The 11,236-nt window shown below is 65.5% G+C and overlaps 1 protein-coding gene across 2 annotated transcripts; it reads right to left on the bottom strand.

The window, feature by feature from the left end:
- Positions 1–6,483: 6,483 nt before the first annotated feature.
- On the bottom strand, positions 6,484–11,108 carry LOC136001211 (transforming growth factor beta-1-induced transcript 1 protein-like). 2 transcript variants are annotated; one of them, XM_065655304.1, is made up of 11 exons: positions 10,978–11,108; positions 10,769–10,872; positions 10,023–10,054; positions 9,609–9,706; positions 9,363–9,441; positions 9,196–9,280; positions 8,968–9,108; positions 8,332–8,505; positions 7,796–7,877; positions 7,449–7,597; positions 6,484–6,658 (listed from the first exon to the last, which is right to left on the bottom strand). In XM_065655304.1, the coding sequence occupies exons 1-11, from the start codon at positions 10,988–10,990 to the stop codon at positions 6,515–6,517; spliced, it is 1,101 nt and encodes a 366-aa protein (XP_065511376.1). In that variant the 5' UTR covers positions 10,991–11,108; the 3' UTR covers positions 6,484–6,514. The 2 variants fall into 2 exon arrangements, with proteins under 2 accessions (XP_065511376.1, XP_065511377.1); XM_065655305.1 differs by lacking the exon at positions 8,332–8,505.
- Positions 11,109–11,236: the final 128 nt, after the last annotated feature.

Below are 11,236 nucleotides of genomic sequence, written 5' to 3'. Positions count from 1 at the left end.
TGGGCTCTACTGGGCTCTACTGGGCTCTGTCGGGCTCTGTCGGGCTCTGTCGGGCTCTACTGGGCTCTGTCGGGCTCTGTCGGGCTCTACTGGGCTCTACTGGGCTCTGTCGGGCTCTGTCGGGCTCTGTCGGGCTCTACTGGGCTCTGTCGGTCTCTGTCGGGCTCTGTCGGGCTCTGTCGGGCTCTACTGGGCTCTGTCGGGCTCTGTCGGGCTCTGTCGGGCTCTGTCGGGTTCTGTCGGGCTCTACTGGGCTCTACTGGGCTCTGTCGGGCTCTGTCGGGCTCTGTCGGGCTCTACTGGGCTCTGTCGGGCTCTGTCGGGCTCTGTCGGGCTCTACTGGGCTCTGTCGGGCTCTGTCGGGCTCTGTCGGGCTCTACTGGGCTCTGTCGGGCTCTGTCGGGCTCTACTGGGCTCTACTGGGCTCTGTCGGGCTCTGTCGGGCTCTGTCGGGCTCTACTGGGCTCTACTGGGCTCTGTCGGTCTCTGTTGGGCTCTGTCGGGCTCTGTCGGGCTCTACTGGGCTCTGTCGGGCTCTGTCGGGCCCTGTCGGGCTCTGTCGGGCTCTGTCGGGTTCTGTCGGGCTCTACTGGGCTCTACTGGGCTCTGTCGGGCTCTGTCGGGCTCTGTCGGGCTCTACTGGGCTCTGTCGGGCTCTGTCGGGCTCTGTCGGGCTCTGTCAGGCTCTGTTGGGCTCTGTCAGGCTCTGTCGGGCTCTACTGGGCTCTACTGGGCTCTGTCGGGCTCTGTCGGGCTCTGTCGGGCTCTACTGGGCTCTATTGGGCTCTGTTGGGCTCTGTCAGGCTCTGTCAGGCTCTGTTGGGCTCTGTCAGGCTCTGTTGGGCTCTATTGGGCTCTGTCGGGCTCTGTCGGGCTCTGTCGGGCTCTACTGGGCTCTACTGGGCTCTGTCGGGCTCTGTCGGGCCCTGTCGGGCTCTGTCGGGCTCTGTCGGGCTCTACTGGGCTCTACTGGGCTCTGTCGGGCTCTGTCGGGCTCTGTCAGGCTCTACTGGGCTCTACTGGGCTCTGTCGGGCTCTGTCGGGCTCTGTCGGGCTCTACTGGGCTCTATTGGGCACTATTGGGCTCTGTCGGGTTCTGTCGGGCCCTGTCGGGCTCTGTCGGGCTCTGTCGGGCTCTATTGGGCTCTGTCGGGCTCTGTCGGGCTCTGTCGGGCTCTGTCGGGCTCTACTGGGCTCTGTCGGGCTCTGTCGGGCTCTGTCGGGCTCTACTGGGCTCTGTCGGGCCCTGTCGGGCCCTGTCGGGCTCTGTTGGGCTCTGTCGGGCTCTGTCGGGCTATGTCGGGCTCTGTCGGGCTCTACTGGGCTCTACTGGGCTCTATTGGGCACTATTGGGCTCTGTCGGGCTCTGTCGGGCTCTGTTGGGCTCTACTGGGCTATACTGGGCTCTACTGGGCTCTGTCGGGCCCTGTCGGGCTCTGTCGGGCTCTGTCAGGCTCTGTCGGGCTCTACTGGGCTCTGTCGGGCTCTGTCGGGCTCTGTCGGGCTCTACTGGGCTCTGTCGGGCTCTGTCGGGCTCTGTCGGGCTCTACTGGGCTCTGTCGGGCTCTGTCGGGCTCTACTGGGCTCTGTCGGGCCCTGTCGGGCTCTGTCGGGCTCTACTGGGCTCTACTGGGCTCTGTCGGGCTCTGTCGGGCTCTGTCGGGCTCTACTGGGCTCTACTGGGCTCTGTCGGGCTCTGTCGGGCTCTGTCGGGCTCTACTGGGCTCTATTGGGCACTATTGGGCTCTGTCGGGCTCTGTCGGGCTCTGTCGGGCTCTGTCGGGCTCTACTGGGCTCTGTCGGGCTCTGTCGGGCGCTACTGGGCTCTGTCGGACTCTGTCGGGCTCTACTGGGCTCTACTGGGCTCTACTGGGCTCTGTCGGGCTCTGTCGGGCTCTGTCGGGCTCTACTGGGCTCTACTGGGCTCTGTCGGGCTCTGTCGGGCTCTACTGGGCTCTACTGGGCTCTGTCGGGCTCTGTCGGGCGCTACTGGGCTCTGTCGGGCTCTGTCGGGCTCTGTCGGGCTCTACTGGGCTCTGTCGGGCTCTGTCGGGCTCTGTCGGGCTCTATTGGGCTGTGCTGGGCTCTGTCGGGCTCTGTCAGGCTCTGTTGGGCTCTGTCAGGCTCTGTTGGGATCTGTTGGGCTCTGTCGGGCTCTGTCGGGCTCTGTCGGGCTCTGTTGGGCTCTACTGGGCTATACTGGGCTCTGTCGGGCTCTGTCGGGCTCTGTCGGGCTCTACTGGGCTCTGTCGGGTTCTACTGGGCTCTGTCGGGCTCTGTCGGGCTCTGTCAGGCTCTGTCGGGCTCTACTGGGCTCTGTCGGGCTCTGTCGGGCTCTGTCGGGCTCTACTGGGCTCTGTCGGGCTCTGTCGGGCTCTGTCGGGCTCTACTGGGCTCTGTCGGGCTCTGTCGGGCCCTGTCGGGCTCTGTCGGGCTCTGTCGGGCTCTGTCGGGCTCTACTGGGCTCTACTGGGCTCTGTCGGGCTCTGTCGGGCTCTACTGGGCTCTACTGGGCTCTGTCGGGCTCTGTCGGGCTCTGTCGGGCTCTACTGGGCTCTATTGGGCACTATTGGGCTCTGTCGGGCTCTGTCGGGCTCTGTCGGGCTCTACTGGGCTCTACTGGGCTCTGTCGGGCTCTGTCGGGCTCTGTCGGGCGCTACTGGGCTCTGTCGGACTCTGTCGGGCTCTGTTGGGCTCTACTGGGCTCTACTGTGCTCTGTCGGGCTCTGTCGGGCTCTGTCGGGCTCTACTGGGCTCTACTGGGCTCTGTCGGGCTCTGTCGGGCTCTGTCGGGCTCTACTGGGCTCTACTGGGCTCTGTCGGGCTCTGTCGGGCTCTGTCGGGCTCTGTCGGGCTCTACTGGGCTCTGTCGGGCTCTGTCGGGCCCTGTCGGGCTCTGTCGGGCTCTGTCGGGTTCTGTCGGGCTCTACTGGGCTCTACTGGGCTCTGTCGGGCTCTGTCGGGCTCTGTCGGGCTCTACTGGGCTCTGTCGGGCTCTGTCGGGCTCTGTCGGGCTCTACTGGGCTCTGTCGGGCTCTGTCGGGCTCTGTCGGGCTCTATTGGGCTGTGCTGGGCTCTGTCGGGCTCTGTCGGGCTCTGTTGGGCTCTGTCAGGCTCTGTTGGGCTCTGTCGGGCTCTGTTGGGCTCTGTTGGGCTCTGTCGGGATCTGTCGGGCTCTATTGGGCTCTATTGGGCTCTATTGGGCTCTATTGGGCTCTATTGGGCTCTGTCAGGCTCTGTCGGGCTCTGTTGGGCTCTGTCGGGCTCTGTCAGGCTCTGTCGGTCTCTATTGGGCTCTATTGGTCTCTATTGGGCTCTATTGGGCTCTGTCGGGCTCTATTGGGCTCTGTCGGGCTCTGTTGGGCTCTGTCAGGCTCTGTTGGGCTCTGTCAGGCTCTGTTGGGCTCTATTGGGCTCTATTGGGCTCTATTGGGCTCTATTGGGCTCTGTCAGGCTCTGTCGGGCTCTGTCGGGCTCTGTTGGGCTCTGTCGGGCCCTGTCGGGCTCTGTCAGGCTCTGTTGGGCTCTGTCAGGCTCTGTTGGGCTCTACTGGGCTCTACTGGGCTCTGTCGGGCTCTGTCGGGCTCTGTCGGGCTCTACTGGGCTCTGTCGGGCTCTGTCGGGCTCTACTGGGCTCTACTGGGCTCTGTCGGGCTCTGTCGGGCTCTGTCGGGCTCTACTGGGCTCTACTGGGCTCTGTCGGTCTCTGTCGGGCTCTGTCGGGCTCTGTCGGGCTCTACTGGGCTCTGTCGGTCTCTGTCGGGCCCTGTCGGGCTCTGTCGGGCTCTGTCGGGTTCTGTCGGGCTCTACTGGGCTCTACTGGGCTCTGTCGGGCTCTGTCGGGCTCTGTCGGGCTCTACTGGGCTCTGTCGGGCTCTGTCGGGCTCTACTGGGCTCTACTGGGCTCTGTCGGGCTCTGTCGGGCTCTGTCGGGCTCTGTCGGGCTCTACTGGGCTCTACTGGGCTCTGTCGGTCTCTGTCGGGCTCTGTCGGGCTCTGTCGGGCTCTACTGGGCTCTGTCGGGCTCTGTCGGGCCCTGTCGGGCTCTGTCGGGCTCTGTCGGGTTCTGTCGGGCTCTACTGGGCTCTACTGGGCTCTGTCGGGCTCTGTCGGGCTCTGTCGGGCTCTACTGGGCTCTGTCGGGCTCTGTCGGGCTCTGTCGGGCTCTATTGGGCTCTATTGGGCTCTGTTGGGCTCTGTCAGGCTCTGTCAGGCTCTGTTGGGCTCTGTCAGGCTCTGTTGGGCTCTATTGGGCTCTATTGGGCTCTGTCGGGCTCTGTCGGGCTCTGTCGGGCTCTACTGGGCTCTACTGGGCTCTGTCGGGCTCTGTCGGGCCCTGTCGGGCTCTGTCGGGCTCTGTCGGGCTCTACTGGGCTCTGTCGGGCTCTGTCGGGCTCTGTCGGGCTCTGTCGGGCTCTACTGGGCTCTGTCGGGCTCTGTCAGGCTCTACTGGGCTCTACTGGGCTCTGTCGGGCTCTGTCGGGCGCTACTGGGCTCTGTCGGGCTCTGTCGGGCTCTGTCGGGCTCTACTGGGCTCTGTCGGGCTCTGTCGGGCTCTGTCGGGCTCTGTCGGGCTCTATTGGGCTGTGCTGGGCTCTGTCGGGCTCTGTCAGGCTCTGTTGGGCTCTGTCAGGCTCTGTTGGGCTCTATTGGGCTCTATTGGGCTCTGTCGGGCTCTGTCGGGCTCTGTCGGGCTCTACTGGGCTCTACTGGGCTCTGTCGGGCTCTGTCGGGCCCTGTCGGGCTCTGTCGGGCTCTGTCGGGCTCTACTGGGCTCTACTGGGCTCTGTCGGGCTCTGTCGGGCTCTGTCGGGCTCTACTGGGCTCTGTCGGGCTCTGTCAGGCTCTACTGGGCTCTACTGGGCTCTGTCGGGCTCTGTCGGGCGCTTCTGGGCTCTGTCGGGCTCTGTCGGGCTCTGTCGGGCTCTACTGGGCTCTGTCGGGCTCTGTCGGGCTCTGTCGGGCTCTATTGGGCTGTGCTGGGCTCTGTCGGGCTCTGTCAGGCTCTGTTGGGCTCTGTCAGGCTCTGTCGGGCTCTGTCGGGCTCTGTTGGGCTCTGTCGGGCTCTACTGGGCTCTGTCGGGCTCTGTCGGGCTCTGTCGGGCTCTACTGGGCTCTGTCGGGTTCTACTGGGCTCTGTCGGGCTCTGTCGGGCTCTGTCAGGCTCTGTCGGGCTCTACTGGGCTCTGTCGGGCTCTGTCGGGCTCTACTGGGCTCTGTCGGGCTCTGTCGGGCTCTGTCGGGCTCTACTGGGCTCTGTCGGGCTCTGTCGGGCCCTGTCGGGCTCTGTCGGGCTCTGTCGGGCTCTGTCGGGCTCTACTGGGCTCTACTGGGCTCTGTCGGGCTCTGTCGGGCTCTGTCGGGCTCTACTGGGCTCTACTGGGCTCTGTCGGGCTCTGTCGGGCTCTGTCGGGCTCTACTGGGCTCTATTGGGCACTATTGGGCTCTGTCGGGCTCTGTCGGGCTCTGTCGGGCTCTACTGGGCTCTACTGGGCTCTGTCGGGCTCTGTCGGGCTCTGTCGGGCGCTACTGGGCTCTGTCGGACTCTGTCGGGCTCTGTTGGGCTCTACTGGGCTCTACTGGGCTCTGTCGGGCTCTGTCGGGCTCTGTCGGGCTCTACTGGGCTCTGTCGGGCTCTGTCGGGCTCTACTGGGCTCTACTGGGCTCTGTCGGGCTCTGTCGGGCTCTGTCGGGCTCTGTCGGGCTCTACTGGGCTCTACTGGGCTCTGTCGATGTCTGTCGGGCTCTGTCGGGCTCTGTCGGGCTCTACTGGGCTCTGTCGGGCTCTGTCGGGCCCTGTCGGGCTCTGTCGGGCTCTGTCGGGTTCTGTCGGGCTCTACTGGGCTCTACTGGGCTCTGTCGGGCTCTGTCGGGCTCTGTCGGGCTCTACTGGGCTCTGTCGGGCTCTGTCGGGCTCTGTCGGGCTCTACTGGGCTCTGTCGGGCTCTGTCGGGCTCTGTCGGGCTCTATTGGGCTGTGCTGGGCTCTGTCGGGCTCTGTCAGGCTCTGTTGGGCTCTGTCAGGCTCTGTTGGGCTCTGTCGGGCTCTGTTGGGCTCTGTTGGGCTCTGTCGGGATCTGTCGGGCTCTATTGGGCTCTATTGGGCTCTATTGGGCTCTGTCAGGCTCTGTCGGGCTCTGTTGGGCTCTGTCGGGCTCTGTCAGGCTCTGTCGGTCTCTATTGGGCTCTATTGGTCTCTATTGGGCTCTATTGGGCTCTGTCGGGCTCTATTGGGCTCTGTCGGGCTCTGTTGGGCTCTGTCAGGCTCTGTTGGGCTCTGTCAGGCTCTGTTGGGCTCTATTGGGCTCTATTGGGCTCTATTGGGCTCTATTGGGCTCTGTCAGGCTCTGTCGGGCTCTGTCGGGCTCTGTCGGGCTCTGTCGGGCTCTTTCAGCTTCTTTCGGATCCCCCAGGGTCACCCCAGTACCCCCCACCTTTATTTTGGGATCACCCCATGATGTGAGACACCAAAAACCCCCCCGAACCGATTCCAAATCCCATCACTTTTGGGTGTTTTATTGTCCACGTTGAGCAGCGGGGACACTGGGACCCGGCGCTGGGGACCCCGGGGACACTGGGGACACGCGGCGGTGCCGCTCGCAGACGGGGCGCCCGTTGTCCTCGAAGAAGGTGCCGCTGGGGAAGGGGGAGGAGCACTCCTGGGGACATGGGGACATGGGGACATCAGGGATAGGGGGACATGGCATGGGGGGACACCAGGTGTGGGGGGACACCAGGGACATGGGGACCCCAGGAACCGTGGGGTGGGGACATGGGGACACCAGGGACACGGGGACACCAGGGATCACAGGGGTGATGGGGACGTGGGGACACCAGGAACACCAAGGACGAGGAGACGTGCGATGGGGGGACACCAGGGACCATGGGATGGGGACATGGGGACACCAGGGACATGGAGACATGAGGGACCATGAGGGTGATGGGGACATAGGGACACCAGGGACGTGGGGACACCAGGGATCATGGGAGTGATGGGGACACGAGGACATGGGGACACCAAGGACCACGGGGGTGATGGGGACACGAGGACATGGGGACACCAAGGACCACGGGGGTGATGGGGACACGAGGACATGGGGACATCAGGGACCACGGGGGTGATGGGGCACGAGGACATGGGGACATCAGGGACCACGGGGGTGATGGGGACACGAGGACATGGGGACACCAAGGACCACGGGGGTGATGGGGACACGAGGACATGGGGACATCAGGGACCACGGGGGTGATGGGGCACGAGGACATGGGGACATCAGGGACCACGGGGGTGATGGGGACACGAGGACATGGGGACACCAAGGACCAGGAGACACGGGCTGGGAGAAGCCCAGGGACACCAGGGGCACGGGGACACGGGGGCGCAGGGACATGGGTGGGGGTGTCCCGGGGGACACGGGGACACGGGGGGGGGTGTCCCGGGACGGTCACCTGGCAGACGAAGCACCGGGGGTGCCACAACCCCCCCATGGCGGCCACGAACTCGGCCAGGACGGGACCCGAGCAGCCGAGACAGCGCGGGGAGAAGAGGCGGGAGAAGTCGTGGGGACAGAAGGGACGTCCGTCCTGCTCCAGGAACCCTGGGGACACGAGGACATCGTGGGGACATCACGGGGACATCGTGGGGTCAAGGGGACATCAAGGGGATGGGATGCGGGGACATCACAGGGACATCATGGGGACATGGGGACATCGTGGGGACATCATGGGATCCAGGGGACACCGTGGGGACATCGCAGGGACACGGGGACGGGGGGACACGGGGACGGGGCACCCACCCTGGTCCCCCAGGGGTTTTCCGCAGTGGGCGCAGCAGAAGTGCTGGGGGTGCCACGTGTGTCCCAGCGCCGTCACCACCTCCTGGGGGACACGACGGGGACACGGGGACGTGCGCCATGGCCCCCGCGGCCCCCCACGGCCCCCCATGTCCCCCCATAAGGTCCCGTGTCCCTCCGCGTCCCCCCACGTCCCCATGTCCCCCCATAAGGTCCCACATCCCCTCATGACCCCCCATAAGGTCCCATGTCCCCCCATAACATCCCATGTCCCCCCGTGACCCCCATGTTCCCCCATGACCCCGTGTCCCCCCGTGACCCCCATGTTCCCCCATGACCCCGTGTCCCCCCGTGACCCCCATGTTCCCCCATGACCCCGTGTCCCCCCGTGACCCCCATGTTCCCCCATGACCCCGTGTCCCCCCGTGACCTCCATGTTCCCCTGTGTCTCCCCGTGTCCCCTCATAGGGTCCCACGTCCCCCCCGATGTCCCATGTCCCCCCACATCCCCCCGTGTCCCCCCGTGTCCCCACTGTCACCTGCAGCACGGGCTGGTGGCACCGGGCGCATTTGGGGGCGAAGAGGCGCCCGTAGTCGGGGGGGCAATAGGGGACCCCCCCCCGCTCCAGAAACGGGGACCCACCCAGGGCCTCCCCGCAGTGCCCACACACCAGATGTTCGGGGTGCCAGGGCCGCCCCAAAGCCACCAGAGCCTGGGGGGGGACATTGGGGACGCCCCCCGGTTGGGGGACACCCCCACTTCGGGGGGGACCCCCCAACTTGGGGGGGGCGCCAAAGGACCCCCCCATTCCTGGGGTTCAATGGGGGACCATCCCCATCTTGGCCCCGTTGCAGGTGCCTCCAAAGAAGCCCCAACTTTGGGGTGCACCGCAAGACCTCCCCCAACTTTCGGAGTTCCCCACCCGTCCCCCCATTTTGGGGGTCACCAAGTGTCCCCCCCCCACTCTGGGGTACCCAAACACCCCCCACACTTTGCGTTCACCAAAAGACCCCCCATTTTGGGGGTTCAACGAAGGGCCATCCCCATCTTGGTCCCATTGAAGGTGCCTCCAAAAAAGCCCCAACTTCGGGGTTCCCCACAAAACCCCCTAACTTTTTAGGGCTCCCCCCCAACTTTGGGGTCCCTCCCTGTCCCAGGGGCCCCCCAAACCCACCTTGCCCACGATTGGCTGCCGGCAACCCCCACAAACCCCCTTGTCCTGGGTGGGGACCCCCCGACGCGTCAGGTCCTGCTCCAGCGTCACCAGCAGCTCCTCAAGGTTCCCCCCCGCAGGAACCCCCGTTTTTTGGGGGGGCTGGGGGGGGAAAAGACCCCAAAAGAAACTTATGGGGGGGAAGGGTCATGTGGGGAGGGGGACACCCCAAAACCCCCCGGGACTTACAGGGGGGTGAAGGTTGAAGTCGGCGAGTGAGGCCATCAAACGGTCCAGCTCTTGCGTGGCCGACGTGGGGGGTGCCCCCAAATTTCTAGGGGGCGCGGGGGGAGTCTTGGGGTGAAAAATGGTGGTTTTGGGGGGTGGAGGCGGTGGGGTGTGGGGGGGGTACTTACCGGGGGGGGGACGCCCCAAAGCTGGGGGGAGGTGGAAGCTCCGGGGTCTTCGTGGGGGGCACGTGGGGCTGGAGTTCGGCTGGGGGGATTGGGGGGGTTGGGGGTGATTTGGGGGGGATATTTGGGGTGATTTCAGGAGGGTTTGGGGTGACTTTGGGGGTGATTTCGGGTCTGACTTTGGGGTGATTTTGGGGGTGATTTCGGGTCTGATTTGGGGGTGATTTGCGGGTTTTGGGGTCCCAGTACCTGCGGTTCCCCCCTGGGTGCCGTCCAGGTCCCGCAGGAGGCGCTCGAGCTGCCCCAGAGCGGGCGGGGCCCGGGGGGGGCGGGGCCTCCAAACCGAGCTGGGGGAGGGGACACGTCCCCATGTCCCCAGTGCCCCCATGTCCCCAGTGTCCCCGTATCCCCATCATCCCCCTGTCCCCATGTCCCCATCATCCCCATTGTCCCATCATCCCCATTGTCCCATTATCCCCATTGTCCCCATATCCCCATTGTCTCCATTATCCCCATTGTCCCCATGTCCCCATATCCCCATTGTCCCCATATCCCCATTGTCCCCATATCCCCATTGTCCCCCAACGTCCCCATTGTCCCCCAACGTCCCCATTATCCCCGTTGTCCCCATTATCCCCCAATGTCCCCATGTCCCCCCTAGACCTGTAAAGCTGCTCCGTGTCCCCCCCCGGCACCTGGGGACAGAAACATTGAGGGGTTAAATGGGGACACGGGACATTGTCACCCCCCCCATGCCCCCAGTGTCCCCAATGTCTCCAGTGTCCCCAATGTCCCCAGTGTCCCCAGTTCCCCCAATGTCCCCAGTGTCCCCAATGTCCCCAGTGCCCCCAATGTCCCCAGTTCCCCCAATGTCCCCAGTGCCCCCAATGTCCCCAGTGTCCCCAGTTCCCCCAATGTCCCCAATGTCCCCGGTGCCCCAATGTCCCCAGTGCCCCCAATGTCCCCAGTGTCCCCAGTTCCCCCAATGTCCCCAGTGTCCCCAATGTCCCCAGTGCCCCAAAGCCCCCAGCGTCCCCGGTGCCCCAATGTCCCCAGTTCCCCCAGTGTCCCCAATGTCCCCAGTGCCCCCAATGTTCCCAGTGTCCCCAGTTCCCCCAATGTCCCCAATGTCCCCGGTGCCCCAATGTCCCCAGTGCCCCCAGTGCCCCCAATGTCCCCAGTGTCCCCAGTTCCCCCAATGTCCCCAGTGTCCCCAATGTCCCCCGTGCCCCAAAGCCCCCAGCGTCCCCAGTGCCCCAATGTCCCCAGTTCCCCCAGTGCCCCCAGTGCCCCCAATGTCCCCAGTGCCCCCATGTCCCCAATGTCCCCAATGTCCCCAGTGCCCCCAGTGCCCCCAATGTCCCCAGTGCCCCAATGTCCCCAGTGCCCCCCATGTCCCCATCGCTCACGTGACCGTAGGGGGGTGGTGGCCGGGGGGGGGGAATGTCCCCACCGGGGGGGGAAGGGGGGCGCGCCAGCCGTGACGTCATCTCCAGGTCAGCCAATAGGGCGTCTGGGGAGGGGGTGTGAGGGGACCCAGGAGTTCGAGAGGGTCCCAGGCGTCCGGGTCCCCCCCTCCCCCGGGACCGACGGACGGACAGACGGACGCGGTCCTCACCCAGGTCCTCCATGGCTGGGACGGGGTGTGGCCCCCCCGGCTGACGTCACCGCACGCGGGCCCCTCGGTGGCCTTGTATGGAAGCACCCGGACGCCTGGGTCCCCCCCCGGACGCCTGGGTCCCAACCCGGGAACCGGCCGGATGCGGGATACAGGGAGGGGCCTGAACTCCTGGGTCCCCTCCCGAACTCCTGGGTCCCCTTGCAAACTCCGGGGTTCCCAGGGCTGGAAACCCCAAAAATGGGATGAACCCCCCGCC

This window comes from Caloenas nicobarica, chromosome 38, assembly GCF_036013445.1.
Source record: "Caloenas nicobarica isolate bCalNic1 chromosome 38, bCalNic1.hap1, whole genome shotgun sequence".
Lineage (NCBI taxonomy): Eukaryota > Metazoa > Chordata > Aves > Columbiformes > Columbidae > Caloenas > Caloenas nicobarica.
This window is presented reverse-complemented; position numbering and strand designations above follow the sequence as displayed.